Source organism: Saccostrea echinata, unplaced genomic scaffold (assembly GCF_033153115.1).
Source record: "Saccostrea echinata isolate AGI-Se365-2 ecotype Australia unplaced genomic scaffold, CSIRO_AGI_Sech_v1 ptg000009l, whole genome shotgun sequence".
Lineage (NCBI taxonomy): Eukaryota > Metazoa > Mollusca > Bivalvia > Ostreida > Ostreidae > Saccostrea > Saccostrea echinata.
The window spans coordinates 29,715,469-29,738,995 of record NW_026889758.1 but is presented as its reverse complement, the minus strand read 5'-3'; the positions used below and the strand labels follow the sequence as shown (position 1 = coordinate 29,738,995).

Below are 23,527 nucleotides of genomic sequence, written 5' to 3'. Positions count from 1 at the left end.
ATATCCTTAGAAACTTTATGATCTAGAGTACCCGTGTGTAAAAAATTAATACTCTGACATCAAAAATAACAAAAATATGACATTACATGCACAAACATTATTAATTTGATATTGCCCAAAAATGGTGACATCGAGCAATAATGGGGCACACCAAATCAAATTAACACTTGATGTTGTGTGGAGGGAGGTTTGACTCCTGTTCATACGGAAAAAAAGCTGGGAACAAGGGAACGACACAAATACATGTATTGATCACGGTTTATACATAGTAAAAGAGGTTCACAGATGAATGCACTGGTTATCCGATAGAAGAAGCCTTTGGTAGACAAACAACAAAAATGACGACAAACTGAAAAGGCTAGAGCTGGGCGTCAAATGTGGAGACCAACATTAAGTATTCGAGCAGTCAAGTTTATAACTGGGGTTGGGAAATTGTCTATTAAAAGAATTTATTCCTTGATTTATTTTTAACTGTAGTATATGTGAAATGGATAAGTCAGTAACTAAAACAAAAAAAATGCAGTATTGAATTTATGCTTCGAATGAATTCTTAAAGATGCACAAATTCAAAAACTCCACGAGCCACCCTTTGACATCGTCGGTGTTGTACAGGCAGCTATTTTGAATGATTCATTTACCAAAGAGATAAATTTTATTTATAGAGATATTTTAATGAAATTTCTGTTAATTATTCAAAAAATGTTGATTTTAATGCATGCCAGTTTTTAACTTTATAATATTAGTGAAACAAAAAATAATGAAAATGTTTGCATTTTTCTTGGCCAACCCTTACACTTTAATTGGGAGAGTTACAAAGAAAGAAGGTAGAAAAAGAAGGTAAGAAACAAAATAATGTAATTGAGATCAGTGTTCAAAATATCTATCTAGAAGACAAGGTATATACATGTAAGTCTTTTAAAAACAAAAGGTATGGATGAAATAATCAAAATGGTAGCTGTTTGGTTTGTTGAAAAATAAAAGGTTATAACTATCGATATATCCCAAAATATTTTTGAACACAGGTAAATACATCAGTATTAACATGAAATTGATTTGTTGAGAAAAAAAAAATTAATAATGGCGTCATTTCTCAAAATATTATTTGAAAAACAGGTTAAAAAATTAGAGCATTAATTGATTTGAAATTGTCAACTGATTCTGGCTAAGAGTCATACCGACTTATATGTGGGTCAATGGCAAATATCTAAAAGATAACCTGAAAAAATCAACCAACTTACAGGCGAACCAACTTATAGGCGAGTATAAATGGCAAGATTTATTTTTCAGTCAAAGTGTTTCTGAGACTGAACATTCTTTTTAAAACATCTACTCTATTTGCCTTTTATTGATTATCCTCCCTTTCAAGAAGACATGGCCTTTTATCTCAAACTTGAATCCCCTTCACCAAAAGATTTAATTAAAATTGGTCAAATGGTTCTTGAGAAGTAAAAACAATGTGGAAAGTTGTCATACAGACAGATGGACACTGCACAAAATGTGGTCTGAAAACCTCACTTGAGCTTTCAGCTAATAATGAAGAATACCCCCGGTAATTCCTTTAATAAATTAAATTATCTTTGTCAGATCACATTGTCATTAAAAATTATGAATTTGTTAGTAATTTGTTCAATATGTAGTACTTTCCAGGCCAAACACATGTACTTTCCAGACTCCTCATCTCAATATATTCAGGAAATACCAGGATATTCCTGCTGCATATGGTAATAAAACAACCAATGACAAGCTTGCAAAAATTACAAGAATTAATTCAATGTTCAATTGAGCACATTTCTTCTACAGAACTGCTAATCATGTAAAAGTGCTAAAATGCATGTACAATCTAAATCTCTAATAGTATGGACATTGTTAGATGATGAAATAATGGTCAATGCACCATAATGAATGCACAATACAAGAAAACACAGGCACATTTCATTTAAACTGCTGTTCAATAAATGTAAATCAAAGAACTGCGAACAATAGTATTGTTCTCCCGCCTTCCTCCAAGTCAATTTTAAAAAGTTAACATACTTAAATGATTTTTCATATTTATATAGATATTTATATGAATTTTCATAAATCATTACTCATTTGGGAAAACAAAGAGAGATAACTCTATAATTTTGGTTAAACTTGTGTTTTTCACTATAGGTAATATGGATTATTGCACAAATTCATACTAAAGCTTTTTGTTTTCACAGGGGGAGGGGGGGGGGGGGGGCATACATGTGATAAGTCAAAGACCACAAAACTGTACAGGAGCCATAAAAAAAACTGGAATTTGGGTGAAAAAACTGTACACTGCCTATCAAAAAACGGTACAAAAAATGGTATAAAATATCGCTTAAATTCTTCTGAAATTCCATCGTAATCATTGTAATAAACATCGTATATTTTATACCTACGAAGATCTGGGTCAGATTCACGTATATTAAGACTAAAGTCATGTATATCAACTTTAGAAGTTGGCTTAATTTTTTTCAATCAAGTTACGTATACGAAACATTAACAGTAATTAAGTACCCCTTAAAAAATAAAGCTACCTAAAGGGGTATTTGATACGGATTTATAGCAAGATAATTATCCCAATTGGCAGTTCACACCTTCACACGCGATTGTACACTACACAATTATCAGAAGGTCAAGTGTCAAACACAGGTGACGTTTTCCAGTGTCTCGCGAGCGAGAATGAGAGGAAAATGGCGGCATTTAGCGAGAAATTCAAAATACTGTACAAATTTTCATATTCCGTGAATTTTGGTGTCCCGCCGGTACATGATGAATGGGCTCAAAAAACTGTACATTTTGCGTACAGCCTGTACATATCACATGTATGGGGGGGGGCATACATTTACAGACAAAGAACGACAAAAATGCTCATTTTTTCACCAATTTCGAAAGGGTTTACAACTTAAACATTGCATTTTATCAATTACATATGTTTAATTTTATATGCGTAAAACATAAGAAAAAATTTAAAGAACAATCCTCCATATCGTTTTTTTGTCTGTAAACGTATGCCCCCCCCCCCTCCTAAAATCAGCTAGTCAGTTACAATCAAATTCTGAAATTCATGTCTATTAGTGATTGTTAAATTGTGTAGTCAGTCGATTTTTTTAATTACACTTGGCATGCTCCAGACCAAAAAATCTAAAAGATGTGGTAATTTTTATTTTCAATTTTGTGAAATCAGGATTAAGTGTGTGCTTCAAATCATATGCAAATTTAGTACTGATTTGTGACTTAATTTTCACGTTAGAATTGTGATAAGTAATTTTGATTCACATTTATTAAATGCTAAATACTTAATTAGATGTGTTGATAAAGCCTAATGAATGACTAACGTTCAAGTTCAGTTCAAATACACTTAAGTCTATCAGTGCATGTGCACATTTTTAACTTTCTTCATTATATGCATACGTAGGATTGAATTTTCTCAGCAATAAATATTTCAGCAACTGCTGAAAATTTAACATAAAATCATCTATATATTTGAAATTGATAATACTTATGAAAATTAAGGTAGGTCTTAAGACTACTCACTGAGTAGTTCTAATTCAATGATCATTTTATGCATTTAGAGTAATCTGCCCTTTGATATTAAATGGAATAAATGAAAATTTACAGTAAATGACACAATTTGAAATTGATTAAAGTATTTTTAACATTAAATTCAACAAAGATAAAGTAACTGAAAACATTAGTTTCATGCAAATTCTCAATGAACATGAACAAGTGATTTCTGTTCACAAATACTTCATTGTCTGACCATTTTTCCTAGAGAAATATGGCAGTACAGTGGCTCCCGTTTTATTCAATAGTGACAACTAATTTTATCAGAATAGCCGATCATTAGAATAGCCGATTGCTCCATACCGAGTCCAAAGATAGATGTATAGAGCTACATGTATTGATAATACATCGTAGCAAATTTCAAATTTGCACTTTCGTTTTCATTTGATTAGTTTACTTAGTGAATTTCCTAAAATAAATTATTTCTTTTACTTATGAATTTAATATGATAACATTTTTCAAATAAATTGATGTATAAAATATATTCTTTGATAGTTATTGCCGCTATCCGATAAAATGGAATCCACTGTACCTTGTGTTGAAAATGAACTAGAAAAACTCAATATGTCTGCCTTCATATGAGTGATTTATATCTTTTGATATTTTATATTTAGTTAAATCAAAGATGGTCATGGGGGAATTATGTTCAGGACACAGTGATACAAAGACTTATTATAATCTCACATTTGTTGTCTTCCACCATGAGACAAGGAATACTTCTGAGCAGTACAGTATTGCTAGTTTTATGCCATACTGTAATGCCTCTTAGTTTTGCTTGTCAGTGACCCACCTTCTCCTCAGCCCCTCCTCTATCATATTCCTTAGAGTGTTCTCCACCAGAATAATCTCTGTCTGGTCAACTGGTTTCTTAGCTATCTCATCCAATTTACTCAGAACTCTGTAACAAAACATTCTGAACCTAACAATTATATCAATAAACGACTGCAAGTGAAAATGGTTCTTCCAAAACAAAAGGTCATTAGAGTTTATAAGAATTAGTCCTGTCTCCTAAATGGTGTGTTATTTCATTAAAAGGGAAAATCTCTAAACCTTTAAAAAGTTTGTGAATTGATTTAAATGAAGCAGTAAATGCGTGTTTGTATTATGTACAGTCAAGCCTCGTTAATCAGGATGCTTATGTTCCCAAGCAAATCATCTGGACTAATGATTAATCCAGATTACTGAAACGGACCTTTTATAATTAGTAGATATAAAAGTTAACTCTGTTCCCAACAAATTTCATTCAAAGAGTAAAGTGTTTGGATTATTGACATCCAAAACAACGAGGCTTCACTGTATATAACGCAGCTTACCTAAGTAGGTTGGTGTCATTGTTTAGAGATCCACTGTCCATCACAGTTTCCCATATGGACTTGGTCGAGTCCTCCACTATCCTAATGATTGCTCTATTATACGATGTTTCTGGATGAAGACTGCAATACATGAATGTTCCCTATGTTATCCTGTTCAAATTACATCACTATTGCATAGTTTTCAAGATTTTCTACTCTATTCTTTAGACTATGTCTATTTTTTTTTTTTAAACATTTTGAAATTTGTTATATTATAAACCAGTGACCAATTTTTTATTCAATAAAATAAGAATTAACTTGGAGTAATTACACAAACAGAAAAATGATTGTTTTTTTTTTTTGTCAAAAAAGACCTCCATCCAAATCCCTGGCTATCATTATATGACATGACCTTGAAGAAAGTTACTGCACTGAAAAGATGGTATCATAATTTCAACACCTCATGCCCATTGTCCTTGACCTTTGAGATATGAACTTCTTGGAAAGTCAAATTTATTTATAATTTGGACTTGCAGTAGGTGTTGACTTTCTTATATTTATATCACACAGAATTGTCAAACAGTGACATAGATGTATTAGAGCAGAGCAAAGAATTGTCAAACAGTGACATAGATGTGTTAGAGCAGAGCAAGCATCAGCAAAGGAAAATCAAGGCAATTTCATCAAATTTGATTGCTGCAAACTTCATTTTCTACCATTTAAAATACGGTTTTCAGTTATCTATAATAACCACAGTACTAACTGTCCTACTTTAAATCATAAAGGCAACAACATTCTAAAGTTGAATTTATTCAGATCAAGAGTTCAAAATTATAAGCCATAGAATAATTCCAATATCTCATTGCCTTATTCTAATCTATTAAAAAAATCTTGAGTTATTTCAGTCATTAAAATCAGGAACAATCCTTCCAAGAATGACAAAGTGTGGTTCTGATACAATTTATCACATAGATCTATACAAAAACAAACAGTTACCACAAAAAAGTCGGCATTTTGTTGGCCAAATGGGGAGGGAAGGAGGACTTGATTGCTAAATAACTTACCTAGCTCCTCCTGTGGGGGTTTTAAGCTGGACAAAGAATTGTTTAGGAAGGGGATTACTGGAGGCAGTAACAGGGGTCATACTGATGTCAATATACTGCAGCTCCTACAGTAACAAAAAAAAATACATTATGTACAGTGATTAACACTTTTTCATTCAAATTTAATGAAATATCTTTTGTTTTTTAATCATGGATTGCATGATTGTAATGTTGGTTTTGATATGTCACCTGTCTGTTCTCTTCAAACACAAGGGTCCCTACATTGCTCTGGTAATCCTCATTCTCAAGGGCAGGGCTAATCCTGATCCCATAAAGGGATTCCTGATTGGTCATCTGCAAAGTCTGATAACCAACCTGCACACGATAACCACGCCCCTTTAACCGTTCCACTTTTAGACGAACATTTCTTTCACTTTTGCCAATCACCATAATTCTTTATGAAACAGAAAGACAATCCTGGAGTTAGGAGGTATATAGGCATGTATAAAATCTATTCATGTTAGGGTTACTTACACAGAAAAAAAAACATTACAGAGAGATTTCCATTTCAACCAAAAGTCTATGTTGAGATGGCTTTACTGGTTTGAGATCATAATAGTTTTATAGCTATAAGTGTTACTGAGCTGAACTGTCACAGGCTACTTTTTGAGATCATAGTAATGAAGGTATTAATGAAGAATTCATATCTTTCAAAAGGAAAAAAATTTAAATGATTTTTCAAAATCTTTAAGCAAATTAAAATAGCATATGACAGTGTTACTTTACAAATATTTTTTAAGATAAATGATGCAGTAATTTTACTGTGATTCTTTGCTGAACTGGATAAGTCCTCTGACATGGTCACTTGCTTCTACCAATACCCTTGCTACAACATTCTGTTCATCAAGTCGAGCATCATTTCTCACGTCTGTCAATATCACAATAAATTCATCAGCTTCCTCTGGTTTCTGTAAAATTCAACAAGCAGATGGTAGGTTATTGTTTATTTCACTTGTACTTTAGGGTAAACAGATGTTTAAAAACACAATGTGTTTGTTTCACACAAATACCCCTAGAGGAGTCATTTCTAATAATAAACAGCATCTGAAGCAACTCTGGTAGTGTTTGTCATCCATGCAAGTTTGGTTAGGTAGGCCTTATAGTTTCTTGGTAACAGACCTGCTCCAAAAAAACTTAAACCTGGTTGCTCATCCAGAAAATATAGGTCAAATCCAGCATCCAAAGCAATTTTGGTAGTGTACATCCTTAGATGTATCATCCATGCAAGTTTGATAAACATAGGGCTTGTAGTTACTTTAGAATGAACCTGCTCAAAAAACTTTAACCTGGTCACTCATCCAGAAAAAAAGTAAATCAAATATAGCATCCAAAGTAAGTCTGATAGTGTGCATTCTTAGATGTATCATCCCTGCAAGTTTGGTCAATATGTGATTTATAGTAACTAAATGATACCTCCACCCAAAAAATTAACCTGATCATTCTTAGCTGAAAATGCAGCACCTAAAACCTGACTGGTACAATGAAGAACTCTAGAAGCATCATCCATACACCTCTAATCCTTATAGGGCATAGAAGTACTTGAAAAGAAATTGGCTTCAAAAACTTTAACCTGTAATGCTAACACCATTGTCAAGGGTATTACATAAGCTCCACCAACTTCATTGAGGGGAGCTAAAAATATTAAAAATCTCAAAAAAAAACAAAAAAAAAAAAAAGAAATGAGGTATAAAATAATTGTACATTCTGAAAGGTCTTGACAAAGGCAATGCACATGTAAAATATGAAAGCCCCTATCTTCTATCATTCAAAAGTTATGACCAAGGTTAAAATCTAGACATTAGGGCTGTCACGAGTACCCGAAATAACCGAGAACCCCGGTCCAAATTGTTCAGTTTGGTTCCGGTTCCATTTTTCCGGATTTCGGTTCGGGTGTGGTTTATATATTAGAGTCTGTTCAATACAAAAAATGGCGTCGAAATCAAAGGAATGATGACGATAACAGTGATAAATAAACATCACAACTGAAATCTACTTCATTCCATGACAAAACACTTGTCACGGAAGTATTAGATAATTATCAAAACGAGCAGGAATGGTCAGGTTGTGGCTAATAGTAGGCCAAGTCACCGATGTCTAGACGTTCGCATGGTTAAGACTTGTTTCCAATGTAAATTTAATGTAACAAATAAAGATTTTTCAAGTTAAATTCATGAAATTAAGGTTTAAAATAGATGTAAATACCCGACCCGAAAAACCCGAAACCGAGCCGAAAATTTACCCGACCCGAAAAATTTTGGAACCGTGACAGCCTTATTAGACATACAGACAGATGGACAGCCTAATGAGATTGAGTGTCCCAATGCTTTCACAAAAGTTGAGGAAAACAAGAAATTGGTCAAGAAGGCATGTAAACAGATACACAAGAGGGGTATTTAGAAAATATCATTAATATTTCATGTGATTCATTTGGAATTTAGTAAAATAAATCAGGTTAATCTGCTAATCAATTTATTTCATCAATCGTTTTCATTTAAGACAAGCAGCCACAGTCAAGCTTCCCTCTGCACTTTTGACAACATTATGGAATGCACATATATGTAATAAACAATGTTATTCAGTGAACATGACATTATGAATAGTAATAACTCTGCTGGCATATTTTCCATGATGCGCTAGTGTATCATAGAATATACCAGTGAGCAATTGCTATTCATAACCCCAAGTTCACAAAATAACATTGTTTATTTCTTAAATGTTCATTTATTACAACATTACCTTAAGTGATACATTTAAAAGATGTAAAATGTTTCTACATCACTTAATTGTATAAACAAGAGACCCAAGGGCCTTAAAGGTCACCTAAGTATTATACAACACTGTAAAGAATCCTTAGAAGTATAAAATGCAAAACAAAACAAACTTATAGATGAAGATATGTTGCCCCAAAATCTAGAAAAATATTTCTGATAAATGAAACAGTCTAGCACTCATGGAGATTATATTTTTGCAAGAGACACCCTTGCTTATCATAACCATGTATAACCTAACCCAAGGGCCATGAATTTCTAAATTTTGGAAAAGGCACCCTTGCTCATCAAATTCATGCACTTAAATTGCAAGCTTAATACCCAGGAGCAGAGAAGAGATTTTCAAATGTAAAATATTTTGTAGCTGTAAAGAGTTTGTAGTGGTAATTACTATTTTGAAATGTAGCTGCAATGTAATGTACCCAAGTCTGTGCAGATCTGTGTTAGATTTGCAAATAAGCCCTCAAGAACTTCTTGAGTTCAACTATAGGTTAATCTGGATGTACTAACATAGGATGAAATAAAAAAAAGGACTGATCTCTTTTATCTATCTGACAATTTAATTTTCAGCTAACACAGCTTAGAAGTGAAGTGATAATCATATTTTTTTCAAGATTCACCACACAATAAAGAGGGAAGTATAAAAACAAGAGGCCCAAGGGCCTTAACGGTCACCTGAGTATAATACAACAATTTAGAAGTTAAATACACTGATAGATGAAGCTTTGTTGCCCTAAAGCAAGAGAAGTAGGAAGATCAGGATCAACAAAATAATTAGTCTAGTATTCAGTATCAACTCATAACTGAAGTTCTAATCTGTCCCCCACTTAACACTATCACCATGCAGACTATTAACAAACTATTAGTGCTTCTGTACTATTTTTAAACCCATATTAAGACCTCTAGCATTGACCTCTCTTATGGTCTTTGAAGAACTTTTAATAAGATAAGTTATTTTTGTCTCATTTTTATTTATCTATTACTTACAGGTCTGCCTAATTATTAAAACTAAGAAAGTACTTTTTGAATTATACGATAAACATTCTTGCATAATTATCTTATTCTATTAACCTTTCAATTACATTATTTACAGTGATTAATTATCAAAGGTGAATGGAAAAGGGGAATAACTTCTCTCAGTAGAATACAAATTAATAGAGCCCTGCCCAGGACCAGAATGCTTAGACAAATGGTCCAGATGTTCAAAAATCTGGTAGAAATACGCTTACTTATATCATTTAAACTTTCACTCAGTTTGCTTCCAATATGCCCAGAAGCAGAGAAGAATTTCACAGGTACAATGCATTTTCACTACAGATTCAACAAAGCCTTACCCTAACACCAGAACCCAAGACCAAAGGTCAAGAAATTTACAAATTTGGAAGAGTTACCCTCATCATCATAACTATGGACTTCAAAGAATGAACACTTTTCCACTATATTATCAAAAGCCCCCCCCCCCCTTCCTCGTTATGCCAGAACCCCTGACCCTAGGACCACAAGATTTAAAAATTCTGTTCGAACTCCCATTTTCATCATAGCTAAGCAATTTATTTATCAGCTCAACACTAAGGAGCAGACAGGATTAATTAATGATTAATTAATAGAATTAATGCATTTTCACTATATAATCAATAGAGCCCCCCCTCCCCCCCCCCCCCCTCCTCAAGAACCCCAAAAACTGAGGCCATATATTTAAAAATTTTGGAAGACGCATCCTTGCCTATCATAATCATGCACTTAGTTTGTTTAAATAATCTCCAGTACCAAGAAGATTTTCATAGAATCAATGCATTTTCACTATATAATCAATAGAGCCCCACCCTAACACCAGAACCCCTGACCCTGGGGCCATGAAATTCATAATTTTTAAAAAGGCATCCTTACGCATCATAACCATGCACTTAGTTTGTTTAAATAATCTCCAGTAGCAGAGAAGAAGATTTTCAAAGAATCAATGCATTTTCACAATATAATCAATAGAGCCCTACCCTAACACCAGAACCCCTGACCCTGGGGCCATGAAATTCACAATTTTTGAAGAGGCATCCTTATGCATCATAACCATGCACTTAGTTTGTTTAAATGATACCCAGGAGCAGAGAAGAAGATTTTCAAAGAATTAATGCATTTTCACTATATAATCAATAGAGCCCCGCCCTAACACCAGAATCCCTGACCCTGGGGACATGAATTTCTCAATTTTCTAAGAGGCACTCTTGCTCATCATAACTATGTACTTAGTTACTTTATTTAATACCCAGGAGCAGAGAAGAAGATTTTCAAAGAATTAATGCATTTTCCCTATATAATCAATAGAGCCCCGCCCTTACACCAGAACCCCTAACCCCAGGGCCATGAATTTCACAATTTTGGAAGAGGCACTCTTGCTCATCATAACTATGTACTAAGTTACTTTATTTAATACCCAGGAGCAGAGAAGAAGATTTTCAAAGAATAAATGCATTTTCACTATAGAGCCCCGCCCTAACACCAGAACCCCTGACCCTGGGGCCATGAATTTCACAATTTTGGAAGAGGCACTCTTGCTCTTCATAACTATGTACTTAGTTACCTTATTTAATACCCAGGAGCAGAGAAGAAGATTTTCAAAGAAATAATGCACTTTCACTATATGATCTATATAGCCCCACCCTGGGGCCAGAACCCCTGACCCTGGGGCCATGAATTTCACAATTTTGGTAGAGGGCTCAATGCTTATTACAATGATGCCAACAGTTTGACTGCTTGGTGTCCAGGAGTAAAGAAGAAGATTTTAAAGATTGCATCATTTTTGGTGGTTTTAGCCCCACCTCTCAGGCCCCAGGGGGGCAGGGACCATGAAATTTACAATTTTTGTTCCCCTTCACCCATAGATGCTGTACGCCAAATTTGGTTGAAATTGGTTGAGCGGTTTCAGAGAAAAAGCTAAAAGTGTTCAAATGTTAACGCACGACGAACGCCGATGGACGCAATAGGTCACCTGAGTGACTCAGGTGACCTAAAAACAGACATGCTTTACTTCGTGTGTCATAATGAGTGATCCACTCCTCTATTTCCCAAAATTGTGCATCTAACATGTCAGTGATGTCATACATGATCTGTTAACTAGTACAGCAAGATCAAGAGTGTTTTTTTCTAGTGTTTATCTATTTTTTTTTTTTATGTTTTAGAAGTGTCTATGTCTAGGACAGTTGAACTTCGAATCTTGAATATCTAATAAATGTCAAAATGATTTGGAAGTCCCAACCACATATTCCTGTAGTATTTTACCCTTGATATCTTGAATTCTTGGATATCTCGAGGTTTCTTCTCAGTCCTATGGAGTTTAAGATAATGAGGTTTGACTGTATCTATTTTCTAATGTTCTTTATCTAGTGTCTTTTTTTCATGATTTTAGGAAGTGTCTGTATCTAGTGTCTATCTGTTTTTTGGTGTTTAGGGAGTGTCTATATCTAGTATCTATTTTTCAGTGTTTCAGGGATATCTGTATCTAGTGTCTATCTTTTTTTTTTAGGTATTTAGGGAGTGTCTATATCTAGTATATGTTTCTATTTTTTAGTGTTTAAGGGATGTCTGTATCGAGTGTCTACCTGTTTTTTAGTGTTTAGGGGGGTGTCTGTATCTAGTATCTATGTATTTTTTGGTGTTTAGGGAGTGTCTGTATTTATTTATTTTTTTGTGGCTAGGGAGTGTCTGAATCTATCTTTTTTTTGGCGTTCAGTGAATGTCTACATGTTCATCTAGTGTCTACTTATTTTTAGTGTTTAAGGATTGTCTATATCTAGTGTCTATTTTTTGGTGTTTAAGGGATGTCTATATCATGCTATGGTCTAATCTATTTTAGTGTTTAAGGAGTGTTTATATCTAGACTTATTTTTAGTGTTTAAGGAGTGTCTATATCTAGTGTCTATTTTTTGGTGTTAAAGGGATGTTTATATCATCCTATTGTCTAATCTATTTTTGTGTTTAAGGATTGCTTTTATCTAGATTAAGTGTCTAATTTTGGAGTTTAGGGGGCATTTATATCAAGTGTCTATTTAGTTTTTGGTGTTTAAGAAGTGTCTATATCTAGTGTTAATCTATATTTGGTGTTGGATTCAATAACCAATCTGGGAGCAAGTGATAATTTGTTTTTAATTTTTCTATTGTTTACTAATTATCAACTCTTCCAGATAATTTCAAAACAATTAGCATCATACAGTTCTATATCATGAATAAAAATACTCCTGAAATAATTATTATAAAAAATACTCCTGAAATGTCAAATTTTTGTTTTCCAAAAATTCACCTGCAGTAGTCCAATTAAAATTTAAAAAAATGTTTAAATGTCCTCCACACCCCGTGACTTGTGACGTATATCGAGAAAAAATACTTTTACTTCAGGTTTATATAGTTTGTGCACTGACGATTTTGCCTGATACCACCTGTTAGAGAGTCTTATAAATGCTTTAGAGATGGTTTTGTCAGAGGAAAAGTATGCAGTAAACTGAGAATGACACCCTAATAATAAACAATGAAGTCATGGCATGATCATGGCGTAACTGAAAGAGAAAGCTATATCATCAACAAAGTCTGTTGTGAAACGTTGATATTTTTGCACACTGATTTGTGCATTTCAATAATACCTATCTCTATCACTGTGTGTTTATAAATACTGTATTGAAAAATAGTGTGCATTTCTAGTTTATATCTGTCCAGTTCAGTTGCCAATAATGAGTAAATTTAGTATGATGACGGAGTATGCAGAGGCTTGTACTTTTTCAGATTTTAGAAATAAATAATGAAGCAGTTAATATATATATATAATAACCTTTCGATTTTAAAAATCTGATTTGCTGTTGGCCATGTTGTATTGTTCTGACATTACCTCATCATTTAGGAGGGTAATGTTGAGCTGACAGGTATCCTCCAAGGCAGGGCAGATTGTAGTCCCTGCAGTCAGTTGTAATTGACTCCCCAGGACAGCATCCTGTGCTTCAGTACTGCTAACAGACAGCTTTGTCTTCCAGGAGACCTGTTATCATTAGGATAAATCAAATCTGAAATTCATGTTCAATTTAAAACCATAAAGTATAGCTTTCTATAATGTGCAACTAACCAGATGGATTCATGAAAATTAACTTCTGTATATTGTATGCAGAATTCAATGGGGAGAGAGAAAAACAAACAAGAGGCTCATGGGCCACAATGCTCATCTGAGTTACTATGGCCCTTCTGTTTTTCATCAGCAGATTTATTTCCCTATATTTTCCTATGTAAAACTTAGATCACATATCGTGGCCCAACTCTAACCCTGTGAAATCATGATTTGAACAAACATGAATCTACATTAACTGAAGATGCTTCCAAATAAATATGATTAATCATGGCTTTCCTCTTCTTGAGAAGAAGATTTTGAAAGATTTTTTCCTTTGTTTTCTTATGTAAAACTTTCATTGCTCAGTGTGGCCCCATCCCATCCCCTGCAGTCATGATTTGAATCTTGAAAACTTGAATCTAAACTTCCTGATAATGCTTCCTTACAAATATGACTAAATATGGCTTTGTCCTTCTTGAGAAGAGAAAAGTTTTTCCTATACATTCCTATGTAAAACTTTGATCACTCATTGTGGCCTATCTGCGGGTGTCATGATTTGAACAATCTTGAATCTACACTTCCTGAGGATGCTTTCAATGACATATAAATATGAATGATCATGGCTTTGTTGTTCTTGAGAAGAAGTTTTTTTTTTTTCTATATACTCCCATGTTAACCTTTGATCGCCCATTGTAACCCCATTCTACCCCTGGGGGTCAAGATTTGAACAAACTTTAATCTGCACTATGTCAGAAAGCTTTCAAACATGTTTAATCTTTTTTGCCCAAAGGTTCTTGAGAAGAAGAATTATACCATCAATCTTCAATATTTCTTAATTATCTCCCCCTTTGAAGAGGGTGTGGCCCTTCATTTGAATAAACTTGAATTTCCTTCACCCATGGATACTCTGTGCCAAGTTTGGTTGATATTGGCCCAGTGGTTCTGGAGAATAAGATGACATTTTAAAAAGTTTACGATGACAGCAACAGACAAATTTGAGCCTTGCACTCTGGTAAGCTAAATATCAAAGATCACTTATATGGTGACCATCTCAAACACCCCTCAGTTGGTAAAAGATGTTAGGATGAAAAGTACTTAAACAGGACTCTTTTTGGAGTTTGACCTTTATCTTTTACTTTCACCTTTATCTATGGGCACTTTTTGGGTATGGTATGAGCCAGATGGGGTAAGTGGGAGAGTTGATATGTTCATGACAAGGATTTAATACAGAAAACTGTCATGACCTTTACCTCTAACCTAGAAACTTGGTCCAAGTTTGCTACACACCCTTAACCCATGGGCACTATGTGGGTGAAGAATGAACCAGAAAGAGCCATAAGGAGAGAGAATTTGCTCCATACAAGGTCATCTTTAAAAAAAATTGTTAAGCCTGACTCAAAACTTTTTTTAACCTCCAGGAAACAATTATCTTTTTTAATAATTCCAGAAAATAGATTTTGAAAAATCAGCATTGATATTGAAATTTTCTGGATAAAAATATTTCCCATCTACCTCTCTACCCATTTTTTTCATCTTAAGTCGGGAAAAAGCAAACAAACATTATTTTAAAGTTGGCTCATGGGATGTTTTTTTCACACCTTGACCTTTGATGTAGAAAACTGGTTCAAGGTCACTGCACATCCTTTATTTGTGGGCACTCTTGAGGGAAGTTTGAGCCAGATTGGGAAAAGGGGAAAGAAAATATTTTCTGGACATGGATTTTACACATGTTTTTATTTTTAACTTGACCTTCAATTTAGAAAATAAGTTCAAGGTCAGTGCACATCATCTGCTAATGGACACTCTTTGGGTAAGGTTTGAGCTAGATAGGGCCTTGGGGAGAGAATGAATTTCTGGACAAGTGATACAGATGAATAGACCGTGTGGGACCCTAACAAAACTAAAAAAAAATCACAAAGTTTATGAAAAGTTTAGAAGAGAAACAAGAAGGGGATGCAAATTATACCATTTGATTCATATTTCTTATCAATTTCTTTTAAATACATGAAACCCAAAATACTCTAAAATTTTAACAACAAAGTTTGAGATATATTCCTTGTTTGACAGAAAAGTATAAAAATGGTGAAATATGAAATGGTTTCCTCCAATTGAAATTTCATCTAAAGTGCCTTGCTTTGCCATTGTTGTTTGTTTCTTTGTTAATTAGCAATACATGTGGATTCCAAAACATGATAACTAGAATTTTATTTATCTAAAAAAAAAAATAATAATACCAAAGGTGGTGTAATTGTTAAGAAGCTATTTTCTGGATTAACTCACAATCAAGGGTAGATTCACGATTCCTTGGAAGAAATGTGTGGGAGTTGTGGTTTAAATTAGGTATTCACGAATAGCAAAGTGAGAAATTCATTACAAGGGTGATAATTTCTAAGATTTCATGAATAATCTTCATTGTCACATTAAATATAAACATTTTTGACAGAGCTTGAAGTCTCTGAACACTCCTACTTGTATGGATTTAGTCTCAGACTTAAATAAGGGACTGATATTGATAGCTCACCACAACATCTCCATACTTGGCATCACTTCTGAACAGTGTCAGAGAAAATGCTGGTGAAGTATCCTCATTTACTGTGATGACTTTTGAACTCTGTGCAAATCCTATGATGCCATTGGACAAGTCATTTTGTTTTATAGTAATGACAGAAAATCCCTGCAAATAGTACAATTTGACTTGAAATTTATTTAGTACCTGTAAAAACGCAAATGATAACAATAAAGTCATTATTTGTCAAACCAAATGCACTGGTTATATATTCATTTTGCAAAAAAAAAAAAAAGATAAGATGATAGTAATAGACTCTTTCTTCATGCTTTGAAATTAAAATAGGACATACTTTTTTGCCCCCGTCTGGAGCCCCTTTGGCTATCCTGGCATCTCCTGTTGGTTGAGCAAGATACACAATGACTGTCTCATCTGGCTCAGGTAGTGTGTCTGACAATATCTCAACTGAGACAGACTTCACTCTCTCATCCTGCTGCTCATTAAAAGTCACCAGTCTTATTACCAATAATAGAGAGGTTTCGCATACCAACGTGTACGTGTTCATGTACGTGTATAGTACAAGTTAGAAATACAAGTCTGCTTTTATGTCACTTTTCTCGTTAAGCAAAATAACTTGTACGTGTACTTGTAAATGCTTTAAATACAAAAGCCTTTATCTTCGGATAATTTCAGGGGGGGGGGGGGGGGGGGGTAAGATTATCCTCTTAAATTTATAATGTTCATCACTGATTTCATTTATTATATGCAAATATTTATAAAAATAAATTTTGAAAAGATTACTTATACCCTGAATTCGTAAAATAATGTTTTGAAAGTCAAAATTACTTTTAATTATTTAATGCTTAATAAAATATTTTTACCATAAAAACATGAAAGTCCTTGTATCAGTACTTGCACTAAATCTTTGGGTTTTAGAAGAACACAAACTTTGATTGAAATAAACAGCAAATAATAAAATATACGGAACAATTAAGTTTGCTCTTATGGGTAATCGGTGATCTACACCTATGTAGATGCGTGTAGAATTTCATTATTAGCAAAAGTGATGACGTAATGCACATATTCTCCCACCTACTCGTACAAGTACACGTAGGTTTCCGAAACCTCTAATATTTTGTCAATCATTACATGCACATCTTTAAATTTTATCCTTTCATACATAAATTTACTAATCAGTCAGTCTTATTCCCATGCAATGATACAGTCAAACCTTGTTATCTCCAACTTAATGGGACCAAGAAAAAACTTTGTGATATCCAATGATTCAAGATATTGAGGGTAAAATACTTAAAGAATAAGTGGTTGGGACATTCAAATCACTTCCACATACCCATGGTATTAGAGATATCAGTGATCAAGATACCGAAGTTCAACTGTAATTTGTCATTCATATGAACATGCACATCTTTAATTTTATCATTGTTCTTTTAACTTTCATACTGGGGATGTCAATTTTACTCAGACACCTTAGTCAGATAGTTGGATGCTTTAGTCAAACTATAGTCGAGTACTCATTAAAATATTTGTGTGTCTGTTTGTGAGTGTGTGTGTGTGTCAATGTCTTAGTTTTGTAATTTTCAGACTGGTACAAAATTTATTCCAAGGTATATACGTACCATCACATACTTAGTATTTTCAAATCAATATTTATTTAAACTTATATATTTGATTTCAAATTCATTATTTTACTCTATACATTATCTAAATAAGCTTTTCAAATACTCTATAAAGTTTAGCATAAACTCATCTTGACTTTGTAGAGGTGAGTAAAAATCTAGGTAGTGGTAAATTAACTTCATCTTTTACTTATATGTATCAAATGTGTTCGGAGCAGTGTATACTGATCAATTCCAAATCAGGACAAGACCTTAAGTGCTTACCAATTAGGAGTCTTTCAAAGATAAAATGTTGTGTAGATAACATCTGAAGCATGAATCATACGAAAGCAATTTTTGATAAACTAAATACAGACTAAACATTAATCTTGAGTCCGTGAGGCATATAATGCAAGTCAGATGTACATGTAGCATCTGAGGAATTACACTAAGTAACCTAGGATTTGTATAACCTTGTGAATATATGCTAAATACTGAAATTAGCCTAGCATTTACATATATGATGTGCTTTCAGTATCCCTCCCCCGTCAGTTTTTGTGTGGCTGGATGTAGTTGATTTTGGAATGAATATATATATATAGAATTACTGAAGATCTGAAAAAGAAAACTTCTGAATTTTGTAAAACATGTGCCAATTTCTCAAAGCAGTGCATTTTTAGTAAGAGTATATACATATAGAAAATTGATGCTGTATTGCAATCTTAACCTTAAAACTCAGTGTACTGGAGTTTAGTTTCTGACCTGACCAGTTACACACACAGATTTACCTTAAACTCAACCCTAGTGTCCAAAATCTCATAATCTCTGACTGCAGTAGCAGCATTTATTCCATCCCTGGCCCCCAGGATCTGGGTAATGGTATCATTAGAGGTGGGATTTGGTTCAGGGACAATCTGGGATGTCCAGGGTTCTCCCCCTCCTACTGTCCTTACAAGTACGCTGATTGTCCCATATAAGCCACCTAAACACAAACAAGAAAGTTGAAGAATGATAAGGCATAAGGAATTTCAAGCAAGGTTTACACAGGTGCATTAGAGATGAAAATATTTAAAACCATTACATTTATACACATATACAAGTCACAATGAGAAGTTCCCCTCTCTTTAAAGTATTCCTTTCAGATCTTTTTAAAGCTAAAATAGTACCCCTTTTCAAATCTAAAAGAATAAAGCATACTGATATCAATTAGGTCAATCATTTCAATGTTCTTTAAAAACTCTTAACTACTCCTCAATTCCACTAAAAAAAAAGGGATCAGATCACCCACTTTTGTATGGCAGCATTTCTATTTCTTACAAATGTACTTAAGAAATTTACACTTAATATATTTACTTCACACATAGCTACAGATTACAAATACTTGTTAATGTAAATTACCTGCAAATCACACTAGTTTGAAACCTAAAATTAAGGTCTTCCGTTCCAACAGAAGACCTTCTACTGATTCTGTTGGTTAAGATTTTTTTTCCCTTCTATTTTATAGACACTAACATTGAGGCCTCATATCTTGCTTATTTCTCAATGGATTTTGCTCAAATTTTCAGAGATTATAGACGTTACAAAACTGTTCCAAAATTTTGTAATACATTTCAGAAATCCCCTTCAACTTCCGAGTTATTCCCCTTTGATTCAAAATTAGGGGCTTTGGTTTCCAGACAAAGGCTTTATAACTCAAAATATTAAATATTTTGGTATGGCTTATGCTGGAAAAGTTGTTCTTATAAAATTTCAAAAGTAGGTCATGGTAAACTACTTTTCAGTTGACATACTCCGAAGACCCAAGATGCATCAACTGATAAAGTTTGATGAATATATGCCAATTAGTATCTGAAATATTTGAATATAGTCATAAAATTCAAAAGAAGGTCCCCTTTTATTTATATATCTCTGTACTTTTGAAAGTATTAATGAAGTGAAAGAAGTGTACATGATAGCAACAGTCTGTATTAATGTATGTGTTTAAAGTTCATAACTTACTTACATGTTATACAGTAAATGATCGATGCATGTGTTTACATCATGCTTTAATTTTCCCACTTCCTGTTTATATGAAGTTTACTTAGTTCTGTATAAGATATCAATTTTTCTGTTACTGCGGGAAATATGAATGGCATGTTCTAAAGAAAGACACATTAAAAGGCATTTCTTCAAAAAAAACTTCAGTAACATTTACTGATGGCTGATTTATGATAAGTGTGATTGAAATAGGTAAAGTGGCTATGGAGAAGCCAAAACTGTAAAAAATTAACAATAGACAAAGAAACAACAAATAAGGGTCAAGCTTGAACAGAAAAGACCAAATGAGTCTCTGGCTCAGGTGAGCTACAGATATCATATACTCTAATATGAAAAATAATTTACATCATTTTACATCACCACAGTGACAATGAATACTCCTTCACAAGTTCACAACAAAATGAAACTTTTACTTGCCTGTTCTCTGTATGGTGAAGTTGACCCGTCGGTTTTCTTCATCAATCACAACTAATGATGGCTCCAGATTCAACACTCCATATGCATCATTGCTTTCCTTAATTCTGACAACAGAACTTGAGGCCACAAAACTTAACCTCGGGGATATTTCTGGAAAAAGTTGCCTTAATGTCAGACAGAACAGTCACACAAAAAACAAATTTACATTTACCGGTTGTAAGAATTTCCATAAAACAGAGAAAATGACATTTAAAAAAATCAAAATTTTAATTAAATTATTTGGGAGCAAAATACATCTTTATTTTGCTCTGATCCCGAAAAAGGTTTATTTGGGTGATAAAATCAGTTATTTTATACAAAATGTAATGATGTGAAGATTTTTTACAATGCTGTTCATTTTTAATAAATTACAAGTTTAATTCCAGCACTATTTAAAGGATAAATAACACAAATAAATTGAAATTTGCTTTCAAATATTTCTGTGAAATATGTGAAGAAATATGCAAAACATGTTTAAACAAGCATTCTTAGAGTATTGCATTAGCAATACTAGTCCCCTACCGGCAAGTGTAATCTGGTTCCGTTAAAAATTGAAAATGCCATAATTCCATTAAAAATCAATGAAGCAGAATGAAATGCAATGTCACATACTAAAAATCAGCTCAATACTTGCAAGCGTTTAGGAAAAAATTGCGGAAAACCCTGAAAAATTGAAAAGGTCTAAATTCCATAAAAATCAATGAAGCGGAACAAAATGCAAACTTGATCTGTAACTCATCAAGATACATTCACATACCAAAAATCAGCTCAATATCTGCAAGCATTTAGAAAAAAGTGCGGAAAACTAAGTGGGACAGACTGACAGACAGACAGAGGGACAGACAGACAGACGGAGAGACTCAGAGGAAACCTACAGTCCCCTCCGGTAGGGGACTAATAAGAACAAAACAAACTGAATGAACTGAGTTGAGCAAATCAGTAGGGGGGGGGGGGGGGGGGGGCTGGGTTCATGATTTGTATAAACTTGAATCTACAGAATCTACACTATGACAGGAAGCTATCATATAAGTTTCAACTTTTCTGACACAGTGCTTCTTGAGAAGGTTTCTAAATGACCCCACCCTATTTTCACTATTTCTTATTATCTCCTCTTGGAAGGTGTGGCCCTTTATCTGAACAAACTTGAATCCCCTTTACCCAAGGATACTCTGTGCAAAGTTTGGCTCAGTGGTTCTGGAGAAGAAAATGAAAATGTCAAAAGTTTAAGATGACAATGTCAACAACAACAATAATGACAACAGACAACGGACAATTTTCATCAGAAATCTGAAAAGCTCAACTGCACTTTGGCTCAGATGAGCTAAAAAATTTTTAGTGTTATTTATCATGAAGCTAAAGTACAAAAACTTGAACAATGTTATTCTTAATGTTGTCACTTATTTCTAATCTACTAATAAATACCCACGCATTTGATTTATTCTTTTCAGTTTTAATGTTTCTGCTTGGAAATATGGTATACATGCTTTTAATAAAAATATATCCACTAATGGATGTTAACAAGTGTAATTATCGGATTAAGTGGTATAAAAACAATGTGAGCTGCAGAGGTGTCATTTATAACAAGACCACTTCAAAATACTCCAGGAAGCTTGTTAGTAAAAAAATCTCTTAAGGATATTGGCAAGTCAGGGTTTCCCAGAGAAAAAAGGTTTAATACATGGGTTTTTTCACTTATGAAATAGTGATTGAGAGTGATCTCCCATGTAGAATTCTCCAGGTGGTTAAAACCAATAAAGCGTATGTTATAGAGTTAAACTTCCTTCAACGGGTAGAATTATCTATACAGCAATAAAGAAAAGTAGTAATGGCTTTGTTGTATTCAGGGGACAAAGAGCCAACAGGTTGTCATTTACCATAGTTATGCTCAGTATGCTGGGAAGGGGAAAGATGTGACATATGCTGAAAGGTAGACAGACTGAGATCAGTTCTAAGGTTGTATGAAGGAAGCAGCATTTAGAAACTACGAATAGAAATTAAAATAAATCCATGCCAATATTTTTATGACAATGTGTTTCAATCAATTCAGTCAATTACATGACAGAAACAATCAACCAGTCTGACTCTCAAAGCCTCTTGAATATTATGAATAATATGTAATTACATGTATATCTTTTAAGGGAAGTAACTCAAAAATAAAGATCGGTGCCGGTATATCCTTGTCTTGTTTCTATATATAAATTTTAAACCAAAATATAGTCATTGGAAATGAAGATATAATAATGTATATAATACAAAAACTATACGAAATAAGTGGGTTTTGGAGAAATATTATGGTGAAAATTTCGTTGGTATCTTTTATCAACATTTTACATAGGAAATGCACTGAGAATTGCAAAAACACTAATTTGACAAAATCTAAAAAAGAAGGTTGGCTTGGTAGATTAAACAATCCAGAATATAGACTGTTAAGAACAATTAAACCTACTCAAGAGTTCTTGAAAAATTCTGTACAATACCCAGGAACCTTGCCAATGTCCTTAATGGACATTCGAAGTGAGGGTAACCTTAGTCACAACCGCAACTATTTCTGATTCAAATGAAGGCTTGGTGTAGTTAAAATACAGAATCTCTTTCTGCATGATCAGTCACACCTCAGTCTAAATATGCATAACTATGTGTAATTCAACAAATTTGAATAAAATGTTCCTCATTTAGAGAGAAATACTGTTCTTGGATTACAACCTTATCTATCCATATCTGATTCAGCTCAATTTACAATGTATACTCTCTTTGAGACATTTCCTGTTTGATATCTCTGTTCATCAATAGTTTACACTTATTTGGGACTATATCTGTAGAGTTTGATATTTCTGTTCATCAATAGTTTATACTTATTTGGGACTATATCTGTAGAGTTTGATATTTCTGTTCATCAATAGTTTACACTTATTTGGGACTATATCTGTAGAGTTTGATATTTCAGTTCATCAATGTTTACAGTTTACACTTATTTGGGACTATATCTGTAGAGTTTGATATTTCTGTTCTTCAATGTTTACAGTTTACACTTATTTGGGACTTTATCTGTAGAGTTTGATATCTCTGTTCATCAATGTTTACAGATTACACTTATTT

At 33.4% G+C, this 23,527-nt stretch overlaps 1 protein-coding gene across 1 annotated transcript in view; it reads right to left on the bottom strand.

Moving 5' to 3' along the window:
- LOC133182190 (adhesion G-protein coupled receptor V1-like) overlaps positions 1 to 23,527 on the bottom strand; it is a 153,764-nt gene that overhangs the window by 44,931 nt on the left and 85,306 nt on the right. The window contains exons 81-90 of the mRNA XM_061316935.1: positions 20,393 to 20,542; positions 18,727 to 18,920; positions 16,675 to 16,815; positions 16,338 to 16,490; positions 13,607 to 13,753; positions 6,731 to 6,876; positions 6,158 to 6,362; positions 5,930 to 6,033; positions 4,887 to 5,006; positions 4,364 to 4,471 (exon numbers count right to left, since the gene is read on the bottom strand). Coding sequence (XP_061172919.1) covers positions 4,364 to 4,471; positions 4,887 to 5,006; positions 5,930 to 6,033; positions 6,158 to 6,362; positions 6,731 to 6,876; positions 13,607 to 13,753; positions 16,338 to 16,490; positions 16,675 to 16,815; positions 18,727 to 18,920; positions 20,393 to 20,542 — 1,468 coding nt within the window. The remainder of the gene's footprint in view (positions 1 to 4,363; positions 4,472 to 4,886; positions 5,007 to 5,929; positions 6,034 to 6,157; positions 6,363 to 6,730; positions 6,877 to 13,606; positions 13,754 to 16,337; positions 16,491 to 16,674; positions 16,816 to 18,726; positions 18,921 to 20,392; positions 20,543 to 23,527) is intronic.